Below are 27,328 nucleotides of genomic sequence, written 5' to 3' on the forward strand. Positions count from 1 at the left end.
AACCCACAGCATTAGTTTTGACTTAAAAGAGTGGTTGACTTAAAGGAGTGCATTTTACATTATGTTTGAAGGGTCTTATATCCCAAATGGTACCTTCTACCCTCACTGTCCTATATAAGTATCCAGGAAAGGAATAATAGAAATATTGGTCCTTAAGCACCTCCAGCCAGCATGCTGATCCCAGCAGTGAGCTGGGGGCAGGCGAGCACACAGCGTGGGAAGGTGGAACTGAGTAGGATCGTTCAAATCCTGCTCCACTTTGTTGTTAATGAGAGGTGCTGGACTGAGACATCCATTTATCATGCTGGCTCTGCTAATTAGAAGGTGGCAGTAGGATTCCCTATTTGACCCCCACGGGGCCGTGTTTCGAGCTGTACTTGCTGTACTCATCACTGCTGCTCCTACTGCTGCTTTCAGCTGCAAGACAACATGGGAAACTAAAACCTGACCTTAAGGTGAAACAAACAGAGCCTTTCAGCAAAAGATTTGGTATGATAGGCACAAAAAAATGCCTGTGGCCTCTTGCTAAAAGGTTGACCATTTTAAAGAATAGTTACATTTATTCCCTAAGGCTTTCTGTGTTTCACTCCCTCAGAGAGTGAGTGTCTTGAGGTTATATTTAATTTGAAAGATTTATCTCATGATTAAATGAATCTCATCTACTGTCACTCCTAATGCAAACAACTTCTTTATTTTTCTTGCAACAGGGAAATTGGAAGTCAGGCAGAATATCCTCTTCTTTCATCTTACAGCCTATGTTAGTGAAAGATTACTTTATGGAAGCTCCTTTTGATTGAAAAAGAGAAGAACAAACCCCGCATAAATGCTATGACTCATGGAAAACAAATAAAGGTATCTCGTTATGGACTGTCATTTCAAGCCTCAGGTTACAAAAGTTATTGCTAATTTTTATTAAACATGTATGCATGACCACAGTCATTGTTGGGTTATAATAATAAAAATGCAAACACGAAATATATATTATATTATATTATTTTTATATTGTATTTTACATTATATTATATTTGCCATATAATATATTATATGGCAAATACTGTAGCATAGGGCTCATGGCCCACCTATGCCTTCCTGCTAAGACAGTTTCATGTCTTTGCTAATAAAAGTACTCATCTTCCAGGAAGAAAGTTTTCTTCTGTTTAATTAGCAACAAAATTGAATGCATTATAGATATCTCTTTATGTCTTAATTGTCATAGGAAAAGAGAAATCACAGGCACTGAATTAATGCAGTTAAAATAGAATGATTCAGAAATTGTTTCCTTTTTCTGCTGATTTTTCCTCTTCACACTTCGTTGTCTCTTTTGTAGCACCATAGAATCACAGATCACCCATCCACCTACCACTAAGATGTATCAAATCTAAAATAAAGAGCTCTTTATCTAATTCTCTCTGCCAAATAACTTCAGATGATGCCCAGGCTGCCTTCTTTAACTGCAGATACATTGGAAAGAAATACTGACAATAATGGTATAAATATAGGAAAAAAAGTCACAGGCTCCAAAAACTGTGCCTATAAATGTTTATTTTTAGCAAGTATATGTGGCAGTCTTTCAATCTCATTCATTTAAGAGTTCCCAGCTGAGCTGCTGACTGCAGCATGAGCTTAGCTGCTAGATAAGCCTCTGGACACTTGTGTGGGGAGACTTAAATTCAGTGTCTGCACCCTGAACAATATTCAACCCCAAAGACAGATGAGATTAATCCAGCACCACAAATCAGAGTTTTGTTTTTTTTCCTTTTGTGACCTCATTAGGTAATGAAGTAAAGTTGAAGAGTGTTTCTTCCACCTTTTCCTTAGCTTATGGCACATTTTCTATCTTAAAACTCACGTTTGTTCATGTTTCTCTGTATCTGGAACAGTATGGAAAATGCATTTATACCTTACATCTCAGAAGAATGTAAGTCTTCTTACATGCTTAAAACAAATAAATTGTATTTATTCCAAGTCCCTCAAGTTCTCAGTCTTTCAGGCAAAGAAGGGCAGGAGGTAGCACCACAGACTCCAACATTGCTATGTATGAGTACTTGGACATGACCTCAGTGCTGTCTGTAGTAGTGGTTTTATTAAAAACCATTGTAGAGTTGTGACTTCTTGCTTCCATCCTTTAGTGTCAGATTCACCAGTTCTCAGTTCCAGCCTGGAATTTATCCTCACTGAAAACTGGTGTCTAAGACAAATGGGCAGATCCTTGCCTGCAGGAATCTCTCTTTCTCTCCCCTTTGGCCACAGTGGGGGTCTAGATACAAGTCTGAGCTAGATATCTCAGCTCTAGGGAGGTGAGCTGGGCCCCACAGTGGGTATTTCCAGCTGTCAGCACTGAGAAGAACCAGCATGGGACTCAAGCTGGACAGAAGCCCAGCTGTATTCTTGCTGCAAATGATTGCCCCTAGAAATGTGTTTGACTTGAGAGGCACAGTGATTTCTTATATCATTAAGATCAAATCCTGCCCAGCTGTGCTATCAATAGCACACAGCAAAGCAAAGCATAAATAACCCTTCAGATAGATTTGAATGCCTTGCACAAATTCCTTACACTCAATATAACGTCAGGAAGAATTTGTCCATTAGTGCACACTGAGACAATTGCATGTTTATATTTATAGAACTGCTGGACAGCTGAAGCTACCTGGTTGGATTGTATTGTAAATACCTAAGTCAAAGTCTTCTAAAGAAATCCCAAACTTTACACGTGAGAATAACTATGTTTTGAGTATTGAAGCTCTACATTTGATGTTGCCTGCAAAACAAATTTGCACTTCTAATTAAGGCTGCCTTAAGACAGAGTAATACTAAATAATAATATTAGCACAAAGAAAATTTGCTTTAAAACAAGTTGGCAAATATTAATCCTCATAAAAAGAAACAACTTTAAAGCAGCAGAAAAAAAAAAGAAAGGAAGACAAATCAAAATATAAAAGTAATTACTTGAGAAAAGCAAGATTCATTACTGTACCAAAGGCCACCACAGTCTGATATTCTAATTAAAAAGCATTTCTTAACTTGTGCACTTTTTTACATTGACAAATGTAGGAATTTTTTTCAGCTATGAAAAGGAGATAAAAATTTTTGAATCAAGAATGCTGCAATAATTGCCCTTAACAATTTGTGCCTAACCCTAGGTGTAAATACAAATTGTAGTGTCTCTCAAGTTATATTTTGTTTCAAAATACCACAAATACTGTATCACTAAGTGATGAAGAATAACATTAAAATAAGAAAAATCTGTGAAACTTTTAATCAAATGTTGAAATTATGAAGTGAAAAGACAGTAGAAAATTGCACAGAAGTTCAAACTGAAAATTGTTATATATAAGAATGAAAATACAATTTGAAAACTTCAGGTTTTTTGGGAAAAATAACTGTTTTGACCAACAGGAGATGAGTAATTACCATTTGGAATTTTTTTTTTAATTTGCTACAGTGGTTTCGGATTATTCAAGTGCATTACAGAATTAAATTTAGAGCAATGGTAAATCATTTTTTTCTTTTGACATATTAGACGTAGCAAGGGTAAAAGTAGCTTTAATTGTCTAGTCCAGTTTCTCCTCTCTGGCTGGGCAGTGGCAGTCATGCTTGGTGGAGGACTCTCTCTTTTGGCAGAGAGAGGGGTTGTGGGAGGAAAGACAAATACAACCCTCCAGAGCTCTTTGCTCACAGATTTTTCTTTTTCTCCTTGTTATGACCATTATGACTCAACTAAACTAAACTTAGGCTGACTGGGAATTCAAAATTCAGAAAAATCAACAATAGCATGGGTGAAACGGACAGGAATAGCTTCCTCTTTTTACTAATACAGGAACACAGACACATTTGCTAATTGAGCTCAACGGATTTTAACAAAACAAGTACTTCTTTCACCTCGTATATAATATATAATTGTTATAGCTGAAAAGGTAACAAATAGAAACGAGTTAATGAAAAAAAAGTGACACCATTTATACACTATTAAGTTTTGAGATCCCTAAGATACATATGCCTGCAAGAAAATCCCAGAGGTAGTTGCCAGTATCCCCACCTTGCTCTGTTATTTTTCCCCAGGGATTCACTGTTTTCTGCTGCTGAAGATGTGGTCCTGGGCAAAAAGACCCAATAGAGCACTGCTTATGCCCTTAAGTTAGTGGCTTTGTCATCAGGATAAAGAATGAGCAGTTTTCTTATCATTATTAAAGGAAATAAGGAGGTTTTTTTTCCCCCTCTGCAGTCCCTTCTCCCAAGACTATGCAACTCCAGTGCTGGAGCCTGCATGATCTGAATGCCTCAGCTGGCTCTTGCTAAGTGTTGTGAAGAAAGCAGCCAGAAACTGTAGGAGACTGATGGAGTGAGGGGAATCATCAAGTCCTGGTGATTTTCTGATGAGATTAAGAGATCCAGAAGCAATGTGGATGGATAAAGCAGGTACAGCTGAGACTGAAATGTGAGGGGAGAAGGAGGCAAATGCTGAGAACCTGATTGCTTACATAGGGTGCTTGCAGCTGGTCACTGTGGAATAAGTACATCAATTTATGAGTGAAAGGCAGCCTACCTAAGTTTCTCCAGTGCCCACAACAGTGGAAACTGGATAGTACTTGATGCAGAAGCACCTTGACCTTTTCTACCACTTTTTGCACAACCAGGCACCTCTGAACCTGTGTGAACTCCGTCACAAACTCACCTCCTGTCACAGCAGGTCCTGTGAGGACCAGAAAGGCTCCAAATGTAGACTATTTTAGATCCAAAAGAGAGATCTACATCTTTTCTCATTTTGTTTTTCTTAAACAAGTACTCTGTAAAAGTATATATTCTTATTTGGCGTTCCATTTATTTCAAGTGTCAGGAATGCTATGAGATAACTTGGGCTGAAATTGCAGGACACAATCCTCACTTACAGATTAATTAATTATAACTGCGATTTTCTTCATTTTAAAAGGAATTACTCTTTAATTAATCTATATGCACAGTTTCATTTTCAGCTGCACTCACCCCTGTCAGTAGGAAAACATGTATAAACCAGAGGGTAGGGTCAGGGTTGAGATATCAAAAGGTTAGCATCCCATGTTAGAAACAAGTGTCAGCATTAAGGCTCAGACATTCTTTTTCTCTCTTCCTATTTTATTCTTTTTAATGATGAGTTCTCCTGTATTTTCTCTTCAACAGCTTTACATCCTGAGTTGTGCTGAAGAAATTTGCTCTCATTTAACTGCGACAGAGTGAGTGGTAAACTTCACTAATGTCTGTTTGGTTTACATCAGCCTAAATAATAACTCGTAGAAATGCTTTAGCTCAGCTAGGAAATATCCACAAAAATTAGGCTTGATTGAGTTGAATAAATAGAAATAGCTGCACTCAATGTAGTTCGTATTGCTGAGTCAGAATTTGTGGCAGTAGAGGAAAGGAACTTTTTTTTTTCCAAATAAAGATTCTGAGTTACTGATTCTATGAGGACATAAAACGAAATCTATACAATCAGTTGTTTTTAGTAGATGGCAAAATATGCAGTCCATGACTTCAATATAAAAATGAGGGTTTTTTCCTAGAGATACTTCTAGCTGAAGCTTACCTCTTAGTCTAAAAACCCTGTGAGGGCCTAACACAAGTAATTTTTACTTTCATATGATTTGACAAATAGGCCATATTATGTTAATTAATTACACAAGGTAAAAAATGTTAAAAATAAACCTGTTTGCTACTGGGAAAAGATACAAAAAGATAGATTAGGTTTTTAATATGAGGTTTTATTCTCCAGTTAGCCAGAGCACCTTAAGATCATACGAGTAAATATATTCTAGATGACATCATAAATGCTTTCAAGTTCATCTCTATCTGTCTTTGCATTGAGGCCTTTGGGTTTTTTTTGAAGGGATTACCCCAACTTCCTGCACATTGGTGCAATTTTGGTGCGATCACAGCAGATTTGTTCCGTAGGCACCAGCCTGGAAGCTCTGCCTGGAGGCTGCCAGTGGGACTTTCAGCCATCGGGGGACTCGAGGACCCAGCGCCGCCAGTGATCAGCACCATGGACAGCATCACACCACACACAAGCGGGACATTTTCCTCCAAGGGACTGGAAAGTCTAATCCCAAGGGAAGGGCTGGAGCTACCAGCAGTGTACAAGTGCAGAGCCATTGCCAGATGCTTCATTCCCTTGATCCATTCATCCAGTCATTTGCTATGAAGGCGCAGCCCCTGAAGGTTTCTCAGTAATTAGGACTCACAATCTGGGCGCCCTTGTTCTGTGAACAGCACATTTTTTGCTAGCAAACACATGGCCATCAGCTTTCTGAGGTCTGGCAGGCAGGTGGTAGGGCTGCCTCTGGAGACTTTGAGGAGGCTTGTCAGGAACAGGCTCTGTGCTCATCCCTGGGTGAACGTGAGATTGCTTCAATATCATCGGCCCATTCATGTTCCTGCCAGGCACAGCACTCAGCGATCTTGCATACAGATTGAACTAGACATCAGATGGTGTTTATCTTCTTCCTATTTTGTCATTTATTTTAAAGATGCACTGTTTCAATGAGGTCCTAAGGAGCAGAGAGACTGAGGAGATGAATGTTGTCTTTAGTGGACTGTAAACAAGAAATCATCCTGATTTCTCAGAAAGGTCAGGGACACGGATCTGTCACCTAATGCAAACAAAACTCCTATTCCTGTACCTCATCAAAGTACCTTAGTAAAGAGGTAAGAAGCAGTGCATGGCTTATCTAGCAAAAAATGTTTTTCACTGTGAATTCACACAATATTTTTTATTTTGTCTAAAGTTTCTTTGATGTACCTAGTGGTTGGCAGATTTTCAGTTTAGTTGAAGCATTGTTATGCCTGAATGCAGAAAATTTCAATCTTTTGTTCTGGAGCACATTTTTTTTCCCTCTTGAGAGGGGAGGCATTGAAAATAGAGAGGAAAAGGTTCAAAACCCATCAGTAACTTTTAGTGATTCAGCTTTCAAAATTGCAATATTTTTCAGTATGATTTTATATATCTCAACAAATTATTAAAGGTTAGAACTATTTTTCAGTAGGCTGTATTAACATTTTAGTAAACGCTGGTAAATTCAGATGAAAAATTTACTTTTTATTTTCCTGAGTACAAAGTCTAGGTTTAAATCACCGAGGGATTTGCTTTAAGGCATTTAGTGGAAAGTGTTCAAATAGTTTATTTTCATGAAAGTTTCATGGCAAGACCTAATATGATGATAAGGCTTTCAGAGACTTAATAAACACCTTATATTGCAAACCAATCTGTAATGCTCTGATCACTGAGTCTTTTTATTTCTCTAGTAAAAAAAATTAATGGAATTTTAAAATAAAGAGTAGTGGTGTTAAGTTAATATCACCTTGCCAAAGATACAGTGTTATTTGTTGGGGGTTTTCAGGGTTTTTTTTAGAAGTCTTGATGTCTACAGCATTAATTTCTTTTTTAGGTGACTGCTGACAAGCTTGGGGTCTGTGAAATACCCCTCCTGAGATCTGACATTTGATCTCAGCAAACAGGAGATTGCTATTTTCATTCACAAATAGCAACATAATTGCATTATCATAAAAGTCACATTGCTGTTGGCTGTATTGCAAATGCCCATGAAAGTCCTCTTGACCCCAAAGGTGCCATCTCATGTAAAAGATTTTTATATAACTGTAATAACTCCCTCTACTCATGTCTGCAGGATGGGAGCAGCAAAAATAACTGTAACTATACTTTAACATCATTAAAACCACCATTCAAAGTATCTTAAAATATTTTTTTTCTTTTAAGGTCACAGTAAAATAGAGAAAATAGTTACCAGTAAATAGGAAGGAAAAGTTTATGATCTCAGCTACTGATGTGAAAATTTAGTCACTGCAATAAAAACAGTGGAACTGTTCCTCTGTCCAGTGCTGCATTTGGAATCAGAATTGGGATCAAAGATTGAAACTGCATCTTTTAAACATCAGGAGCAATAGCAAAACCAGAAAGTGTAATTTTTAGCTGGCTTTCCTGAGGAGAGAAGGCTCACAGAAGGTCTATTGTGTCTTCTGTCCCATCCTCAATAACCTGGAGGCCACTATTTTAAGGAGATTTAACAAAACAGTATGAATTTCAAAGATATTGTGTCTCTGTTGTGTTTTCTTGAAATTAGACAAATCAGATGTTTAACCTCAGCAACAAAGTACCGTGCAGCCACTCACTCAGTCACCCCCCAGCCCCAGTGAGGAGAATCAGAAAGAAAAACTCATGGGTAGAAATAAGAACAATATAATAACTGAAACAAAATAAAATATTTTAATGAGAATCATAATAATAATAATAAAAATAATCATAATAATAAAAATAATAGTAATGAGCAGAGAGGGAGAGGAGTAGAACTCAAGGAAACAAGTGATGCACCATACAATTTCTCACCGCACTCTGACTGATGCCCAGCTCATCCCTGAGCAGCAATTAGCCTTTCCCAACCAATTCCCCCTGGTTTATGTACTGAATGTGACATTCTGTTGTACAGAACACCTTTTGGCCAGTTCACCCACCCTGGCCATGTTTCCTTATGGCTTCTTGGGCACCTGCTTGATGGCAGAGTATGGGAAGCCAAAAAGGCCCTGACAGGATAAACACTGCTGAGCAAAAACTGAAGCACCAGTGTGTTATCAACATGATTTTCCTACTGAATCCAAAACACAGTACCAACTAAGAAGAAAATTAACTCTATCCAAGCCAAAACCAATATGTTACACAGGACCTAATAAAGCAGCAGAGTTGGGAGGTAAATGCAGAACCCCAAGTCACAGCCTGCAGCTACAGGTAAACTATTTCATTAATTCCTCATGAGCTACTGTGGGAGGGAAAGTAGATTTGTGAGAAAATGGAAAAGTGCACAGAAGTTTTCAGCAGCACTAGATATATGGCAGTCAGAAATCCTGTAAAAGCAGCCCTCATGATATATTCTGGCAGTACTCGATGGCCCTTCTTAGCTAGAGTTCAACTACACGCAGCCCAGGTTTTTCTTTTACCAGGGAGTTTGGGAATTACAGCAGCAGCACCAATAGAACTCCCTGCATACCTGCAATGCTCTTCATGCCTCAGCAATAAACAGAAAAAGACCTGTTAATCTCCAGGATGTCATGCTGGTTTCTAACTTCTCCCGTTTCAAATCTCCCCCTGGTTTTGCCACAGCCAGGAGTGCTGCAGCTATCTGTAAACTCTTATCCTCAGATAGCTTCTTCTGTGGCTGCAGGTAGATGCATTTCTGCTTTACATACAACTGTCTTTGATTCCTGCAAGAATGGAAATTAGTTTATTTCCCAGAACAGACAGCCGAGAATTATAATTAGCAAGTGACTACAGGGTCACTTACTCCATATGACTTAATTTAGTCATTATTGTCTACACTGTACACTGTGTCTACACTGCTTAATAAAAATAGTCTATTTATTGAAAAGGTTTTGTTCTGTGATTTTTTTTTTTTTTTTAGTCCTAAGATCTGATGCCCTTCTTCAATTTGGGTTTGGTTGCTGCCCTCATGGTAGTGATCACTGTCCTGACTGGTCTCTTCCCTTGCTGCCTGATAAGGGACAAAGCATCCCACTCTTGTTCTTGTATTTCCTCCTGCAGATTGCTGCCCTGAGCAGCTGGAAGGGATGGACAGGAGCAGCCTGAGGTGCAATAAGGCTGCTTGAGGAAACCAACTCTTCAGTCCACGTGAGGGAGTGGAGATAAAACCAGGAGCTTTGCAGCTGGGGATCAGTAATAGTGCAGCAGGCTCATGCAAGAAGTGCTGCCTCCAGTTTCAAAGAAATAGGACTAATTTGAGTATGATTTTATGTATTCATATAATACATAAAATACTTTTTTTTCCTTCAAAGTGCCTGCAAGGCCTTGCTTTATGTTGTGGTGTGCCAAAGGATAGCTCTGTCATCTCATGTCCCTGTGTGCCTCACTGACCTGGCTAGTTAGCACAGTGACAAAACCCACAGCCAGCACGACACAAAGAAATAAAATTGCTCACAGCCTGTCCTAGTTTCCATGTCCACTTTCCACAAGGTCAGGTTTCTCCCAAAGACTATGACATTCTCAGTAGTCTCCAGTGGTTCTGCTCCTGCCAGAAATGACCCCCAGTTCCACTTGAAAGACTGAAACCTTATCACAACCAAAATTTCCCAGGGCTTGGCGGGTGCCATAAATCCCTGCTTACTTTACTCAGGCGGGTGGTAACACTGCTTTTAACACCTTTAGCACTATAAGGAGTGCAAGCAAGGGGCTCTGAGCAACCTATTCCAGTTCAAGATGTTGAATTGAAGGGGGATTGGGACTAGGTGACCCTTAAAGGTCCTTTCCAACACAAACTATTCTATAATTTCATGATTCAATTTCACATGAGCAAAAAATATGAGCTATTCCAAACCTTACTCTCTTTATTTCTGGGCTTCAGATTAGATGGAAATGTGTGCCCTATATTTAAGATACAGTGTTGAATTTCTGCCTCTACTATCACAATATTCCTGTCAGCTAAAGCATCTCTTGGCATGCCACAGCAATTATACATTTATCAGCCAGTCTGTTTCCAGTTGAGAGAAAAAATAGATTTTGCTTGGGAGCTTCAGAGTATTTTAAATAGCAGGGTGATTCCCTAGAATATACAGATGAGCAATTACCACCTTTAAATCGTGCACTGTATGTTACTGTTCCCATGAATAATGTATAAGGCAGCCAACATTATAAAATAAAGTGGTGCTACATCATAATCTGCTCCAGGTGACCTAAAGATATTGGGATCCTTGACAGAAGGGGAATAACATAGCACAATCCTCTGCCCATTACCAGCAAGTGTCCATAGCAAGGGGAGAGGCCCACCATCTAACCTGAGATTCTGCAGTGAAGAGGTCTGAGCTGGTGCTAGTAGCTGGACATTGTCTTTTATAATCACTGAAAAGAAAGAGGCAATTTCAGGGTGCAATTTCTATGGTCAGTTTAATGTTTTCTTTATGATGGCATGGTGCAATGAATCCTGTCTACTCACTCTGAAAATGTGTTTTGAGAGAAGACTCTGAGGAAAGGGCTTACCCTTCTTTTCCAGACCATTTTTCCCCCTAAATTGCTTGCTTTTCTTTCTTTCCTCACTGATTTCAGGGAAATATCCTCAAACCAGTGGGTTAGGATTTGATTCTTTCCAACAAGAGGGTTCTGCCCTGTAGGGACCATGCAGAAAAAGCTGTCAGCCACACAGGCTGTTTATCAAACCTTTGTCCTTTACTTCACACCTTTACTATTTCCCATAGATTGTTTTAAACAAACAGAAAAACATAATTTCCTGAGGAATTAAATGGCTTTCCAGTTGGTAAATATACAGCTCACAGAACCCAGGTCTTTTGTTGACCTGTCCCGACCAGCGCACACACATGGACATGGATGTGGATCAGATCCTCAGCTGCTGTAAAGGGACACAGATCTCCCCGCTTTGTGATCTGCACAGATATCCCCATGTCACAGATGTCCCCATTCTGTGATCTCCACATATATGCCTCTGTCCCCATGTCCTGGCCTGCACAGATGTCCCCATATCGGGATCTGACAGCAGTTCAATCCTTCAGCAGCAGTGCGTTAAACAAGTCCTGCACATCAGGGTGATTTGGCACTCAGAGTTCTTGCTGATGTGAAATTCAAATCCCTTCAAGCAAACAACTAACTTTTGCTTGTGGATGGAAAAGGGAGAAATGGATTTCTAGAGAACAATATTCACTGACATTTACATCATTCAGCGAGCTAGCGTTTTCTGATGTAATTGCAGTAACGAGGAAAGGAAAAACATCTTTTTCTTGGGTGAGGGTCAGAGGACCCTATCAAGGAAAACACAGTCATAAAGAAAGTATTTTACAATCAAGTAGCCAATTATGCCAAAATGGAAATAAAAGTGTTTAAATGATGGAATAATTAGAGCTGTAATAATTACAGGCTTTAGTAGAAATTCTGAAATGTGAAAATGTATGAAAAAACTCAATTTGTAACAGATTAACATAATGCTACAGATCAGGTTACATTAAAAAATAACCTTTCCTGTTCAAACAATAGGTCATTTTTGAACAGAAGAGAAAGGGTAGGTAACATGAAAGGTCAGGATTTTGGTGCAGTCTGAAAGAAGTACTGGTAAAAATCCATAGGTACAAATACTTCTAAAAACAGTGCCAAAGGAGTACCAAAGAAGAGAAAAAGTGTCTGGATACTCAAATCCTACAGAAACTCCATTATCTCTGATGTCAAAGACCAGATTTACAAGGACAGCCGACTGCATTTATCAAACTTACTTGCTGACTCTTTCTGGAAACTTTAAGCTACTTAGTTTCCAGTAAAGCATACAAGGGAGTATGCACAAGCCCCCTGCCCCTCTGTCACAACTTTCATGTTCTGCCTTCCCACTGCTTTTTCTTCGTCTCATTAACTTGTATTTCCACATCACTCTTCTCCAGACAGCCTCTACAAGGACCACAGACTGGGTGCTCAAGACGGGGTAGAATGTGAGGGACATTCAGTAAATTCAGTCTGCAGAAACCACCTATGACACACAGCCTTTGGTGCTCCACAAAACTGATGTAAGCACTATAGTGAGTGGACATCAGCAGATACCCCTTCTGAAAAAAACCACAAGATACAACCACCTCTCCCCAGGTCATATTTTAAATTATTGACACAACTGATCAGGAAAAAGGTCAAAATTTATCTCAGGCAAACATAGTAAAAAAGTTAATCTCAGGCAAAAGTCAAGATTTTCAATCGATGGAGGGGTGTATGTGTGTGTGTTTGTTATTTTGTTTGTTTGGGGTGAGTTTTTACTTTTCTATAATTTACCCAGTTAAAACAGTTCCATTCCCTGCATTTTCCATTTCTGGACACAATCCACACAATCCACCATGGGAGTGTAACTGTTCAAGGCTTGACCAGTTGATACTATTGACATAAAACCACACTGCTTAGCAAGGCTGTCCTGTGCTGCTCATTCAGCCCATTTGCCATGCACTGATGCCATTTTGTGAGTGGAGGTGCTGCCACAGGATACCTCAGCACAGCTCTGTCTGTATTTGTCTTCTCAAACAGCTCCTGATGAATCTAAATTTAGAGCACTGCCAGCCTACCTTATCAGCTAGACACATAAAAGCTGGGATCAGTTTAATTAACACTCACCTGCTGCAGAGAGACCCCTGAATGTGGCAGTGATGGGAATCACGTGCAGACAGCAAACACACAGATGTACGAGAGAGTGCACTCTTCCTTTTTCTCAGCGTTGGCAGGGTGGTACTTGCAGCCTCTCTGATCCCACTCTGGGTGCTGCCCTTGAGGCTGGCAGTGCAGGAGTGCGAGTGACAGCTTCTCCAGCCTCCCTCCCAGTGGCTGCATGGATCGACAGGGTACAGCCTTGTGGGGCCTCTGTGGACACCGTGGTAAGGGACCAGTCCCAGCAGTGATAATGGCACTGCAATCTCTGTGAGATAAGAGAGCCAAGCTGGAGATGAAGGATGAAGCATCAGCACTGAGAAAGGCCCCAGATCTGAAGGAAATTATGTGTGTCTCCTCGAGGACAAGTTTGGGATGCAGATACAGTGTGTTGTCCATGGGCAGGCTCATCCTCCTGCCTCAGCTCTGTGCATACCAGAGAGCTCAGCTAAAGGCTGCTGAAGCATGAACCAAAAACATTCTGCCCACAAAGGACAGGGACTCACAGGAGACATTTGGAACACAAAAGTTTTGACCCTGGAAAGCTACAGGTGCCTTGGGAGCTTTTAGAAGCACTACTGCAAAGCCTCTTACTTTGGTATCTAAAGACATCTAGGAAGACCTCGTTGGAATGGGAAACTGCATTGCAGCTAATGAAGGGGCCTTGAAGTGAAACCCAAGTGCTGAGCAGCAGGGAGGTGGCTGACGGTGCCAGGTGATGCTTGTACCTGCACCACCAGTCCAGACCAGCTGTTGGACACAGGCAGACAGAATGGCACAGACAATGCCAAGGGGAGCAACAGCTGTGAGAACGCACCTTTGGATCAAGACCCCAAAGAATTGATGCACGAGGGGGAGCAGATTGGGAAGAGATGCCCAAGCTAGATCAAGCAGGAAAGCTGACAGTTTCCTCCTCCAAGAGTTTGGCTTTGTCCTTTTCAGCCACTGTGATAAGAATCCAACCTTGCTTTCCACTTTTCAGTGAGCCATAGCCAGAATTTGGCACATGATGACCCAGAGGGAGCTTGTGCAGTTCCTGAGCTGCTGGCAGTGCCAGAGCCAGGCAGTGGTACTGGGGCTGGCAGAGGTAATGAGAAAATGGAAACAGGTCCCTGCTCAAGGCAGCAGGGAATCCTCTCCTGGCCCATCTCACCTTCCCAGCTCCCTCTACACAACAAGCTGGAGGCTCTGGGCATCTGGGGCCAGGACAATGGCCATGTGGACAAAGGTCCATCCAGGTTGGAGGGGCAGCCCAGGGTGAGTCAGTCTAGCCACGCTGGTTGAGAGGCTCCCTGGAGATACTGTCCTGAGGGGCAGAGGAGTCCAGAGAGGCTGGACATTCTGCAAGGAGAAATCCTTGAAGGCACAGGCAGGAACAGGCCATGCTCTTGTGCCCAAAGACGAGCTGGTGAGGAAGCAGAGCAGCTGAGCAGGAAGCTTTGGCTGGGATTCAGGGAAAACACAGAATTTACAGCTTTGGAAGAAGGGCAGCACCACAGGAGGATGGCAAGGATGTTCTTGGGGCATGCAGGGAGAAAGGTGGAAAGGCAAAGGCCCAGCTGGAACTGAATTTGGCCAATGCCATAAGGGAGGAGAGAAACTGCTTTTACAAATACATCAGCAACACCAGGAGGAATGAGGACACTATTCATTTTTATTGAATACAGGGAGAAACATTGCAACAAATGAGGAAAACCCTGAGGTCCTGATGCCTTTTCTGGGTGTCCCGAGCTTGTGGTGGCTTGCAGCACCCTTTGGCCTTCCCTCAGCAGTGACAGAAAGAAAATTACAGCCAAGCAAAAAGCATTCAAGGAAATAACAGTAGCCAATGAAACAACATCCAACAAGAGACTCAGCAGTTCCTATACTAAAATGGGAGGTGAAGAATTGTTGACATCCCTTTATCTTCTTGAAAATCTTCCACCTGAGTTCTTCCTACAATGCATCTTCCTGGGATGTTAATCTCTGAGTTTCATAGGCATCCGTGATGCGTTGAATCCATGGCAATTCAGACTTCCTGAACAGTGAACAGCACTGGGAAGCTCCACGAATAGTGTCAGAACAGGGGCAACACTGGGAGGAGCTCTCTGCAGTGCTCTGCTCTACGTCCTGTGCTTCTTTGTTATCCTTCCTCCCTCTCTGTGGCAGTTTTACACAGCATCTGAATAAAACAGAAAGGGAAAATTGGGATAAAAGAGAAGGCATCTGGTGATGGAGGCTGTGGGCAGCAGGGCTGCCTGGGTTCTGCCCTGTCTGGGAAGCAGCCCCTGCAGGAGTAGAGAAGTAGCATTTCCAGGGCTGCAAACCAATGGAGTGTGCAAGGTCAGTGGGGAGAAAAAGACTTCTGGGAATCACATCCTCAGAGGTACCTGCTCCCGGTCCATAAGCAGGGAGGTTTGGCCAGGGAGAGCTGCAGCAGGTACCAGCACCTCTCCCTGCTTGGGGTTTTGACAGCAGAGCCTAAGGAAGATGGGGAAGATGGGGAGCCCCAGCAGTGGCTGGAATAGCTGGAAATGAGCCCTGGATGCAAAAGGCAACTGGAGAGGATGGAGTGAGTTCTTCACCAGCCACTGAGGGGATGGAGTGAGGAAAAATAGGGCAGAGCCATCAGCAGACAAGACTGTTCTGGAAACAGAGAGGTGTTGCTTGTGCTCACAAAAATTTGGGACCGCACTGGAACCCAGGACATCCATCCCAGCACTGGCATGGGAAGGGCTGGCTGGGCTGGGAGCTCCTGGCTCAGGAGCTCAGGACCTCCTTTCCCAGGGCTCACCCAAATGCAATGTGTTTCAAACACAGCCAGGGGAGTCCTGGGCAGGGGCACCAGCACAGCTATGGGGTTCCAGGAGGAGTTTCTCTGCACAGCAGACTCTTGGTGGCACAGCAGTGGCATGGGCAGGCAGCAGTTACCTTCTCAGGCACAATATCCTGTTGTGGCAGGGCTGGGAGTCAAGTTCAGAAGGTTCGGAGCGCTTCTGGGGATGGAAAATGGGAGATTTGTAACATCGATTTTCCTGTAATATTCTGCCAAACAGGAGAGGGCGAAAGCTCTCACTGCTGTGTGGCTGAAGGCAGGAGAGAAAAGCAAAGCTGGGGAGAATGGGAACAGAAGGCAGGACAGGCTTCCCCCAGGTAGGCTGAACCCTGCTGAGCCGGGTACTGTGGGAGCTTCTACAAGCTCCAGGCTTGGAAAAACATCTCCTGTGGTACCTAGCACCTGCAGGGTGCAGGTGCAGGGGCATCTGCAGTGGCACCTGGGGCTCATCACCTGGGCACTCCAGCTACAAGACAGACATCTGTGTGTCAAACAAGATATTGGCTTACCTGGAAGACACACTTCAGTATCAGCAAAACAAAGATGAAGAAAAACAGTAAAACCACAAACGTGATCGCGTACACCACAGCCTCTAGTTTCTGTTGTGAGGAAAGGAAGGAAGATCACAGTGGTAAGAGGATTGATCTTTCCATTCTCCTTTGCCCAGAAGGACACAGGCAGCAGTGCCCAGCAGCTCTCCTACCTTTCTTGTGAGTTTCTTGCCTTTCCCCGGGGCCATGTGAATGATCATGTGCTCTTGTACACGACATTGGTCCATGTGATCAGAGGCTCCCTGGTTCTCTTGCCTCTCACTGAGCACACTTAGAAGCAGCCTGGTCTTCGAGACCATCTTGGCACAGACCTGCTTCAGCTGGGGCAGGCTGCAGTCCGTCGTCAGGGCTTGCTCCACATGGGCCATGAACGTTTGCAAGCCTTTGTCTGGCTCCAGAAACTGCTGGTGATGATTAATCATGGTTTCCAAGAGTTCTTCTGGAACCGGCGCAAGGTCTGGACTTTGGGGGCTCCAAGGTTTATTGAGAAACATGGAGCCTTCCTCCTCTGTGGTGTCAGGGATGGTCAGGGTGTGCCTGCCTAGAGAGGAATGCTCCTCTTCAACCGTGGCCTCTCTCCTGCTGCTTGCAGCGGGGTGTCTCTGAACCAGCTGGTCAGAGACAAAATCCAGGTTCTGGTTTAGACCCTGGTCAGTTCTGGGCTTTCGCTTCAATTTCACAGGTCTCCGAACCTGGTAGAAAAGCTGGTTATGTCCAACCGAATACTGACTGTCCACCTTCTTGTGCCATTTGGGTGTCCTAATGTAGTTCTTCCTGGGAGCTGGATCTTCCTCCTGATATCTGTGTTGTCCAGTGATAGAGGTCTTGTAAGCATGGTTTAATCCACTGGCTACATCAGAGGGGTTTAATCTGTGCCAGTTTAAATGTGAGTCCATCTCCTCTTGATCCCAGCTTGAGCGTGTCTTTTCCACCACATCTTTCAGCCTGGCAGGCTGGTGTGAGAGAATGCTTTTTGCAGTCCTGATGCTTTTAGACTTGTGCAGCTTCTTCTTGAGCTTGACAATCAGGTCATCAAGACTTGTTTTGCCTTTGTGCCCCAAGACATGCTGAGGGGGATATGAATTGGTTCTGGAATTGTCCAGGCTGCTGACATCATCCTCAGTGCTCAGGGTCAGGGCAACCTCCAGTGTTATAGTTCCATGATCTCCCAGTGAAGGCTCCTTGGACTTGAAGCTCAAGTCTGAGCTGGTGTTCAGCTTCCTGGGTTGTTCCATGTCCATTATTTCTCCCTGTGTCTGTACTGGACTTGTGTGAGCTGGAGAACATCAAAAGAGCAGATCAGCTGCTTGGCACAAACACAGGCTCAGAGGTTACCCCGAGTTGCAGGAGCCCGTCTCAAGGCCAGGCAGTGCAAGAGCAGAGTGGGGGAAGTGTTGTGGAGAGGAGAAGACTCCTTCAATCCCTCCCATCATCCCCTTGGGGTGGGGCAGAGCAGAGAGCTGGTTCTTTCCTGGTGTCTTCTGGGGCTCTGGGTGGAAGGGAAATATCCCTGAGGAATGGATTTGCTGTCAGAGTTTCCCACAGCTCCAGATGAGCCAGGCTTGGGTTGCTCTGCAGGAACCAGTGAGGAACCAGAGAACCCAGAGGAAAGATCAGCATTGCCATGGGGGCAAAGACTGGCAGGGGAGAAAGCTCTGGGACTCCCTTGCTCCAGGGCAATTCCCAACAGCAGCAGCAGCTCAAACTGTTACACCATAAAAAACTTCCTCAAGGGCACCAGAGCTCTGGGACTGTACTATGGGAAACCTGGGGCTGAGCCAGTGAGAGAACCAAGCTCCCTGGGGACCTTGGAAACCTGGCTGTATCTGCAGAAGCGCAGCTTCACCCTGCTGTGGATAGATGTTCTCTGCCCTGTGCCCAGCTAGAGCAGGAAGGTGCTTTCCTCTCCCTGAACAGACCAAAAAGGGGTTAACAGTGCTTGGTGTTCACCTTGCAGAGCAAATCGGGGGCCCTGCCCTTTTCCCTCTATTTGGGCAGTGGAGATCCCAGTAAGCTATTCCTTCTCCAGGCAGTATGTGACACACAAGATCTGTACAATCACCAGGAACTTTTCAACCCAAGGTGTTTTGTCCAAGTCCTGTACTCCAAGGGGAGATCAGGACCCCCCAAGATGGGGCAGTGCTGCAGCATGTCCCCAGGCTCAAGAGAAGTGGCAGATTTGAACTCCCCCCCAGCCCCTGTGGACACCCACCACACTGCCGGGCGCTGGTGCTGCACTGCTTCTCACAGAGGAACTGGATGCTCCTGCATGGGCTCTCGGGGAGGGGGCTCTCCTGGCACAGGCAGCAGGCCACCTTCTTGGGCACTTGGCTAAAGATAAGAGGGGATTATTGCAGGAACACCGGCCAGCCAAGCTCCAAGCCAAACTCAGGGAGCACACAGATACCACAGGAGGCTTGTGCTTCACTGTGTGCCACAGCTCTGGGAAAGTCCCCTAACTCCCAATGCAAAACATTCAAAAGGGGATTTTATCCTGCAAAGTGGAACTGCTCCCAAAATACCACGTGACACAGAAATGCACCTGCCTGGAGTTCAAACTCCCCTTTGAGAAATCTGCAGGAAGTCACCCAAAAGGTGAAACTACGGCTCTGAGCTGCTGAGTTTTTGCAGGTTTCCCAGAAAGAAACAGCAACTCTTGAGCTCTCTTCTCTGAGTTTGTTCTGGTTTTGTGGCACATGGGTTTCTTTCCCAAGCAGAGCCTTTATCCCAGCACTCAGGTCCTGCTGGCAGTTGGGGCTCAGTCCCACATACTCACAGGGTTTCCAAGCTCGAGGTGGTCTGCAGGAGCAGCAGCAGCATCTGCGGAGTCACTTGGGTGGCACTCAGGTCTCTGTAAGCATTGGAAAGACCTCATTAAATTCTCCAATGACCTTGCCAGAACTCGGTTCTTAGAGCAAGTCCAGGGCCCTGAGGATCGTGATGCTGTTGGCAGAGGCAGCCACTTTTGCTTGATCAAAGAGAAGCCATTCTAGAGCCCAGCTTCTCTCTGCCTTGCCCTGCTCTAAACCAGGCTGTCAGAATCAGGAGGGCAACCCTGCAGTTCTCGTGGCAGAGAGATGCCAGCAGAAAGGATTGGCCCTCTCCCAATCCTCCTGCTGCGCTCCTCTGAGGGCAGCTCCAGTCCCTGAAGGAGGCAGGAGCCTCCAGCTGCTGGCACGAGTGCTCCAGCAGGACTGCAGTTGATTCCCAGAGCTCTGTGGCCACTCCACGGCCCCAGACCTGGATGAGCTCTCGTCCCTGAAAGTTTGTGTACCAGTTCCTGGGTTGCTTTGCACCTGGGGATGCACCAGCACTGCTTGGCCTTTGCCTTGCTCTGCTGGAGCCAGGGGTAGCTGTGTTTCCTGCAGACTCAGGCTGCGTAAGAGGAAGATTTGCTGCTGCACCTCTGCTGCTTTCCGGAGAACAGGGCACTCAAGAGAGACAAAGATCTCTGTTGATTTACTCCAAAGGAGCCGATACTTACAGAGAGCTCACTGAGGGCAGCTTGAAGAAAGCAGAGTCAGCAATGACAGCCAGCGGGTTATGGCTGAGGATCCTGAGAAACAAGAGAGCTCTGTCAGGGCTGATGGCAAGAATGTGAGCTGGGTGTGCTAGGAACGTGGGGATGGCCTGGCCGGTTTCAAGGAAGCCTTGCAGGAGATGAGCAGGGCAGGGGAAAGGGCCTTTCCAGCTGCACGCTCCTGCTGCTCCCTGGCTGACATCCACAAGCGCAATCGGGACTTTCCAGAGGGCAAAGCTGCTCTTTCCTACTGACCCTGCAGAGACCCTGCAGAGACTTGCCCTGCCATGTCTTTAGCTCTGGTGCCACTTACAGCTCCTGGAGAAACTGCATCCCATGCCAGGCCTGGAAAGTGTCACTGTGGATCTGCTTGAGGCCATTCCCAGACAGGTTTCTGGGGAAAGAGGAGGTTACACAAAGGAATCGGGCCTGTCCTACAGGAGGAGGGGGGAAAGCAGCATCCCTCTGCAGGAAAGGTGCAAATCCAAGGTGGAAGAGGGAGGAAATGGTTGCTTTCTCAGTGTTTGTAGCCTTTCCAGGAGGGGAAGTGAAGGGCACAAGTGCTGACTCTATTTCTGTCCCAGGATGCAGCCAAGACTGCAAGAAGTGGATGCTCTGATGGCTGCATGTGGACAACCCCGCTGGAATCTGTCCTCCTGGCATGGCTGTCCAGCCATCAGCATTGACCTCTGCAGCCAAGCTGGGCTCTGAGCAGGGCAGATTTAGGGACTGTGGGGAAAAGAACAGGAGCATTTTCTGACACAGAAAGGGTGCCCAATGCAAAGACTGCACTAAAAACACCAGAAAGGAACTTGATCACTCACAGAAGCTTCAGGAAAGGCAGTGGCTCAAAAGCCTGTTCCTCAATGGACAGGATCTCATTGCAGGACAAATCCCTGTTGCAGTTAGAACACCAGATGTAATTTCCATTTGTCCTGTCGCTTTTACTTGCCTGTGCAGCCTTGATCCCAGCAGGGACAAAAGCCACGTGCCCACTGCCGTGGCTGGGCTGAGCAGCAGGGCCCCAGGGAGGGACAAGCAGGAGCCCCTGGCCCTGGGCAGGGCACGGTGCTTACAGGTGCTTCAGCAGGAACAGCCCCTCCAGGGAATGGCTCTTCACTGCCCGCAACTCATTGTGTCTCAGCACTCTGCAAGGGGACACAGGGACATTGTGACAGTGGCTACAGGCCAGCAGCAAATGGCATTGTCATGGGAAAATCTCCTGCAGCAGCTTGACTGAAGCATCTCTTTGGGTCACTGCAGGCATCACCTTCACTCCTGGCCAGTGCAGGCATTTGCCCCTGGCTGGCTGAAGCTGACCACAGCTTGGTCCCTGGGCAACAGACACAGGGACAGTGCCCTGGGCTGCAAGAGAGGCGACTCATGGCATTTCCTGCCATGTTGGGAAGCCCTGGCGATTCACATCCCTCCTTGCACAGCAGCCGAGCTTTGAATTCCAATGGAAACAGGTGATGGATGGGCTGCTGCTGAAACCCCAGAGCAAAGGATGGAAAATACCCAAACTCCTGACATTTGAAAGGCTGCAGGGCACTTACAAGGTCTCTGTCCATGGGTAGTCCTTCCAGGCTCGTTTTCCAACAGCAGTGATGGAGTTGTCAGTGAAATCTCTGCGAAGAAACAAAAGACGCCGGCCCTTCAAGGAAAACCCTTTTCCCTGCCTTTCGGCTGCTGAGCTGGAAGCGAGCTTTGCCTGCAGAAGGCCCAGTGTGCCCAGCCTGCCTTCACCCTCATGCTGAGCTCAGGCCCCCAAACCCCCCTGTCCACAGCCAGGGAGTCTCCCCCGTGTCCCACATGGGGTTTGCAGCACCAGAGAGACAGCGAGGGGCAGCTGCAGGGTCTGTGGGGTGCCGGCACTCACAGGACAGTGAGGGCCTGGCGGCGGCTGGCCGGGGGCACGGTGGCCAGGTCAGCATGCTGGCAGTCCAGCCACCCATGCCGTGGGCAATGGCAGGGCCGTGGGCAATGCTCCTTGGCCAGTCCTGGGGATGGGGCCACTGCCAGCAGCAGGGCCAGCAGGAGCAGAGCGCGCACAAGAAGTGTCACCAGGTCCATGGTGAGGCAGGACTGGCTGCAGTCACCTGGGATGCAGATCTGAGGTGCGGCTCTGGCAGTTCCTGTGTCACAGTGGTGCTGCCAATGTCACAGTGGTCCTTCTCATGTCACTGTAGCAATGGTCGTGTGAAAGCGGAGCTCAGGCAATGATGTCACCAAATGACTTTGTCTCAGAGCCATCAATCTGCGGAATCGTGGAATGGATTGACTTGGAAGGGGCCTTAAGGATGAGCCAGTGCCACCCCTGCCACGGGCAGGGACACCTTCCACTATCCCAGGTTGTTCCAAGGCCTGTCCAGCCCGGACATTTCCAGGGATCCAGGGGAAGCCACTGCTGCTCTGGGCATCCTGTGCCAGGGTCCCCCTGCCTTCACAGGGAAGAATTTCTTCTGAACACATGATCTAACCCTGCTCTCTGCCACTGCAAAGCCATTCCCATTTTTATTTGCTTTGTGTCACCAGATATTGGTATGGGGCTACAGGTGGTATTGAAATTTCTTTTGCTGAAATTGGCCAGCCTGCCCTTTTCCTCAGGGCTGCAGCATCCTACCAGAGTTAATAACGGGGCTGATGGATGCATTCAGGCAGGGACAGTGCTTTGGTAGGGCCATGCTGCTGGTGTCACTTCAGCTCAGGTGACACACAGCTTATCCCAAGGTGTGATGTGGATTTGGAGTGGTGAAATTTAGGTGAAAGTGTCAGGCAGGCTAGGCAGAAGATAAGAGAGGGAAGGGTCACTCTACTACTGTTAAACCCTGCAGCTGATGCCTCCTGCAACAAGGACTGTATCTGCATGTTTGCTGTTGGGATTTGTGATAGCTGAAATAATCTGGTAATTCCGAGTTGCCAAAGGAAAAGTGTTCAACTATTTCTGTGTAGTAAGGATTTTACACTATTAGCATGGCATTAGGCAATATGACACATGGGTAAAATTATTTTCCCTATTTCGTGTGCTCAGCCTAATTTTAAAACCATAATCAACCAAACAGAAAGACACGAAGGGGAAAAAATGAATTAAAAAATTAATTCAGAGGGAGCACTTACACCAGGATTAGTGATTTAATTCAATGCAAGAATTACTGAAGGCATGCATAATTCAGAGTCAGCTCTGTACTTCTCCAACTCAGAATGGAAAAAAGAAATTCTGATACTTGTAGTCTGACAAACTGCAGTGGGATGTTCTTAACTTTTGCACTCAAAGTATCTGCACTACTTGGATTTCTTATAAGACTGGAAGCCAAACGAAGGGCAGGATCTGTGATTTTCAAGATGCAAGATGTCAGAACAGCTCAATGGCCACCAGTGTTATGGACCTGGTTTTCACCAGTGACTTCCATAGGTGCAGTGAGTAGCTCACAGAGAGAGCTGGGAATGACAGTGGTGCTTTCAATGTGGGCAGTGAGGACTTTGTATGGTCATCTGGGAGAGACATTATGGGCTGGCAGCAGTCCACAGACTCAACTACTTTAGAAACCACTGATGTAATTTGTAGCATAAATAGTGTTTTTCTGCAGCCTCAAAACCTTTCAGAAAATAAATAACACTTCATTTTATGGATACACCTTACAAATCTTTCCATCAGGCACATGTATTTGGGTTATACAAGATAGGCAGCAATGGTCCTTAAGGGAGCCATCACAACATTAAGTGACTTTTGACACCAAGAGAAGTTTTTATGCCAAAAATAGTAAGTTAAAGTAGTAAATATTCATCATATCAGACATAAATTGATCTTTAACCTATGATATTTACTAGTAGCTGCTAAGAGAGTAGCAGCTCAGCTATTAGACACAGTAGAGTAAGTGCATGTCAGGAAGGGATGGAAAGTTTTCCTCCAATTTTAGTAATCTCTTTCCCCTGTACTCAGAAGATTCAGTCTATGGAGAGCTGTGGTCCTGAAGTTATCATCAGTTCCAAATGTGACACTGCTATGTCAGCACTGGGGTTTTAATCTATACTGCCAGGCTCCCTCTAATTTTGGATCTATAATTTTTCTTTTCTGTCTGCCCCTGATATACAAGCAGAGGGAGAGAATTTTTTAATACAAATTACAAAGGAAAATATCATTGTTTAACAGCTTGCCTGAAAGTCCTTTGCAAATGCCAAAAGATCTCACAAGATCAGGGGAATTTTTATGTTGTTCAGAATTTTATGTAGAATAAAGTAAAAAGAGGCTCTGAAGGGAAATGCTTCTAATCTACTTAAAACTGCACAGTTTTTCTAAATGCGGGATCTTTAGTATTTTCTTCCTCTCTTTCTGTTTAGTTATTGATTTAATTTTTAAAAACTGAAAGCAGAGGCTGTAGGAAATTTGAAAACATTTTCCTTCTAAAATAAATTAGCTGTTAATATCTAGCTCTGGTGAGGAACTTCAGAGGCACAGATTTAAATTTCACTGCTTCATTCCCAGAGGAGTCTTAAATCCCCCCTTGTTTTTAGTTGTCTGACTAGAGTAAGTACAAGGCTGCTCAGTCTTCTCATGGGACATGGTTAAAGGAGGATAACAGTAATGTCCTGGCATCTCACCTGGGAAGTGAGATCAGCTTTAGACAGTACTGGTTCAAATACCCATTTCCACATACCAAGAAAATGCCTTCAGCACAAGAGGCCGGGTGAACACTCGATCTCCTGGACAAGGGCTGTGGGAGTCATCAGCATGTAGGCAGGACACTCAGTGGGGAACCCAGGGCTTTTCATCAACTTCACTTTATGCTGTCCTTGAATAAAAAAATAGAAGTATTTCAGGATACAAAATGCCACACTTTGGTGCTCTCAAAACTAAATACAACTCGTTGATAATTTGGTTTTGATCAGTCTTTCTCCTACTTGGTGAATTATATTTCTCTTACGTCCAGTGTCACAATTTGAAGTAGAGCAGTGTCTTTATATCTAAGGAAATAGTTATGGCCATGAACTTTCTGTTGTTTCTTCATGATACAGTCAGGCCAACTCCATTAACAGCCCCAGCAACAGTGCCTTGATGAGACATGGTTGATTCCTTCTAGCCCAAAATGCTCCTTGGAGGCCATGGAGCAAGGAGCATGCATCAAGTCCAAGGTGCTCTCCTCAGCCCTCATCCAGCCTCAGGTCTGATGGGGAGCTCAGTTTCAAGAGGAGCCTTTGCATAGCAGAAAAATGTCTCCAGAGTAAAAATAGCAGGTACTTCCACAAATACAAATCCATCAAAATATAGATTTCAAGCTGTTGCTCTAAAACACAAATACATTTTCCAGGACTTGAAAGCACAAATTCACCTGCTCTTCTTGTCTGTGCTAAATTCTTTTTGGGAAAGCTTACATAAGTCCTTGGATTCTCTCCACATGACACCACACTGGATGTGGGAACACACCAGGCAAACACAAGCCCCAAGGCATGCAACATGCAGGTGCAGTTGATATTTTTACATGCTTTTGTGAATCAGATTTCACAGGTGATTTTCTTGGACAATTTTTGAGAAAAAAATGCCCCTGAGGACATCTTGACTCACAGTAATCACGATAGTTTTTTTGGTGACCAAAATCTCTGCTCTGGCTGATGCAGGCACCATTTTAGTCCCCTATAACAAAATTCAAAAGGAAGTCCTTGAGACTTACTTTCTTGTCACTTAAAGAATTATCACCCTGTAATTGTCCTTTTGGCCTTTTGCCTGGAAAATGGGATTTCTTCTGTTTCTCTTCTCCAAGTTATTGCTTCAAAGGTTTGCCAGTTCCTAGGTTTGTAGGAAGTAAAGCTGCTGAGAAGTGGTCAGGCTGAGGATGAGGTTTCATGCAGAAAAGGAACCCTCAGACTCTACCACAGCAGTAAGTTTTTTGGCCTAGTGAGGGGTATATCCCCTCCTTTTAGTTTTGTCTGGTCAAGTGACTTCTCACAAGTAGAACAGCTATAAATGGCTACTTTGGTATTTTTCAAAAAGGAATTCATAAAAAGGAATATGCAAACTCAACTCATTTTTAATGCTGTCTTTAATAAGTACTGAATGTTCTCAGCAGTCTAAGGGCAGCAGAAGGAGTGGTATATGCTGCCTATTTTTAGACTCTCAAACGTTACTTCCAGTTCATCCACTAATGTATTACCGATTTCTAGGTGGTAGAACAGCCATTGAACTCATTTAATTTCTCAAAGCCCATCTAAAATTCAGTAATTGTCTTCAGCCATCTGAATTTTCGCCACCCATCATTAGTCTGGCTGTGCTGAACCTTCCCATCATTTAAGCCAACCTGCCTCTGCCACACTGTGCAAATGCCTTACAACCCACAACACATAAGGCTCTGATGTGGTGGCAGCTGCATAAATCGTCCCCATTTCCCAGGTGCATCCTGGAGAGGGTAACTGCTCCTCTCACATTCAACCTTTCTGTTTCAAAGGAGGAGATTACAGGATTACAGGCAGTGTCTTCAAAACCCACATTTCAAATGTGTGAGTACTGGCAGGCACACATTGTGAAACATTGTGGTCCAGTTGATATCCAGCACAAAATTTCCTACCATCAGTTCTGAAATAAATTGGTCTGCCATGGGTAGAAAGGCAGTTCTTTGTCAGGTTAATATATGATTAATAGCAAGAAGCCAGAGATTGTCTATTGAAAACCAGGTTTCTGGCAGGGTGCATGAAGTTCTATACTGGGACCATTCCAGGTATTCTGTAAATACCTGCACCAGCCATTTTTGTATGGGTGTGACACAGTTCAATATATTTTGGAAAAGGAGTTGCAATATGTGCTACACAGCCTGAAGATAATACAAAATAAATCAAGATAGTCTAATCTAAAACTGTCTGCAAGAATTGTCCCCAGAATACTAAATAAGTGGACAATAAGCTTGCAGGTGAAATTGAATGCAAACAAAAGCATAGTTAAACTTAAGGAGAAAATTATCGTGACTGCAACATCCCCATTCACAGCCTCTGAATTACCCCTTATGAGCCAGAGAAGAGCCCTTGATATCAATGTGACTAGTCTGGAAATGTCACTCAGCGATCAGAGAAAAACAAGTAAACTATGAGGAGTGGTCAGCAGTATGGCTGTTGCAGTAGAGTACATGTTGGTGTATTTGGATTTAATATATTTTTTTAATCTAGGTAGTATAGGTAGAAGCAGTATATGAGTGTTCAGGATGCCGTGTTCAGCCTTTTTTGCATCTCAGGAAGAGAGAAGGAAATGGGAAATATGATTTTACCACCTTATAGAAGCATATAAATGCATC

The 27,328-nt window shown here is 44.4% G+C and overlaps 1 protein-coding gene and 1 long non-coding RNA gene across 2 annotated transcripts in view; one reads left to right on the forward strand and one right to left on the reverse strand.

Moving 5' to 3' along the window:
- Window positions 1-9,260, forward strand: part of LOC148224440 (uncharacterized) — a 29,003-nt gene extending 19,743 nt beyond the window's left edge. Inside the window, exons 2-4 of the long non-coding RNA XR_015802897.1 lie at window positions 708-852; window positions 5,155-5,207; window positions 5,923-9,260. This is a non-coding gene — a long non-coding RNA (uncharacterized LOC148224440). The remainder of the gene's footprint in view (window positions 1-707; window positions 853-5,154; window positions 5,208-5,922) is intronic.
- A 5,075-nt stretch (window positions 9,261-14,335) lies between these two features.
- LOC148224441 (uncharacterized) lies at window positions 14,336-22,127 on the reverse strand. The gene is made up of 11 exons (XM_088162777.1): window positions 21,939-22,127; window positions 21,611-21,807; window positions 21,131-21,202; window positions 20,879-20,950; window positions 20,368-20,448; window positions 20,019-20,090; window positions 19,311-19,385; window positions 18,747-18,865; window positions 16,687-17,810; window positions 16,493-16,582; window positions 14,336-14,611 (listed from the first exon to the last, which is right to left on the reverse strand). The coding sequence occupies exons 1-11, from the start codon at window positions 22,125-22,127 to the stop codon at window positions 14,336-14,338; spliced, it is 2,367 nt and encodes a 788-aa protein (XP_088018903.1).
- Window positions 22,128-27,328: the final 5,201 nt, after the last annotated feature.

This window comes from Sturnus vulgaris, chromosome 3 (genome assembly GCF_052056855.1).
Source record: "Sturnus vulgaris isolate bStuVul1 chromosome 3, bStuVul1.hap1, whole genome shotgun sequence".
Lineage (NCBI taxonomy): Eukaryota > Metazoa > Chordata > Aves > Passeriformes > Sturnidae > Sturnus > Sturnus vulgaris.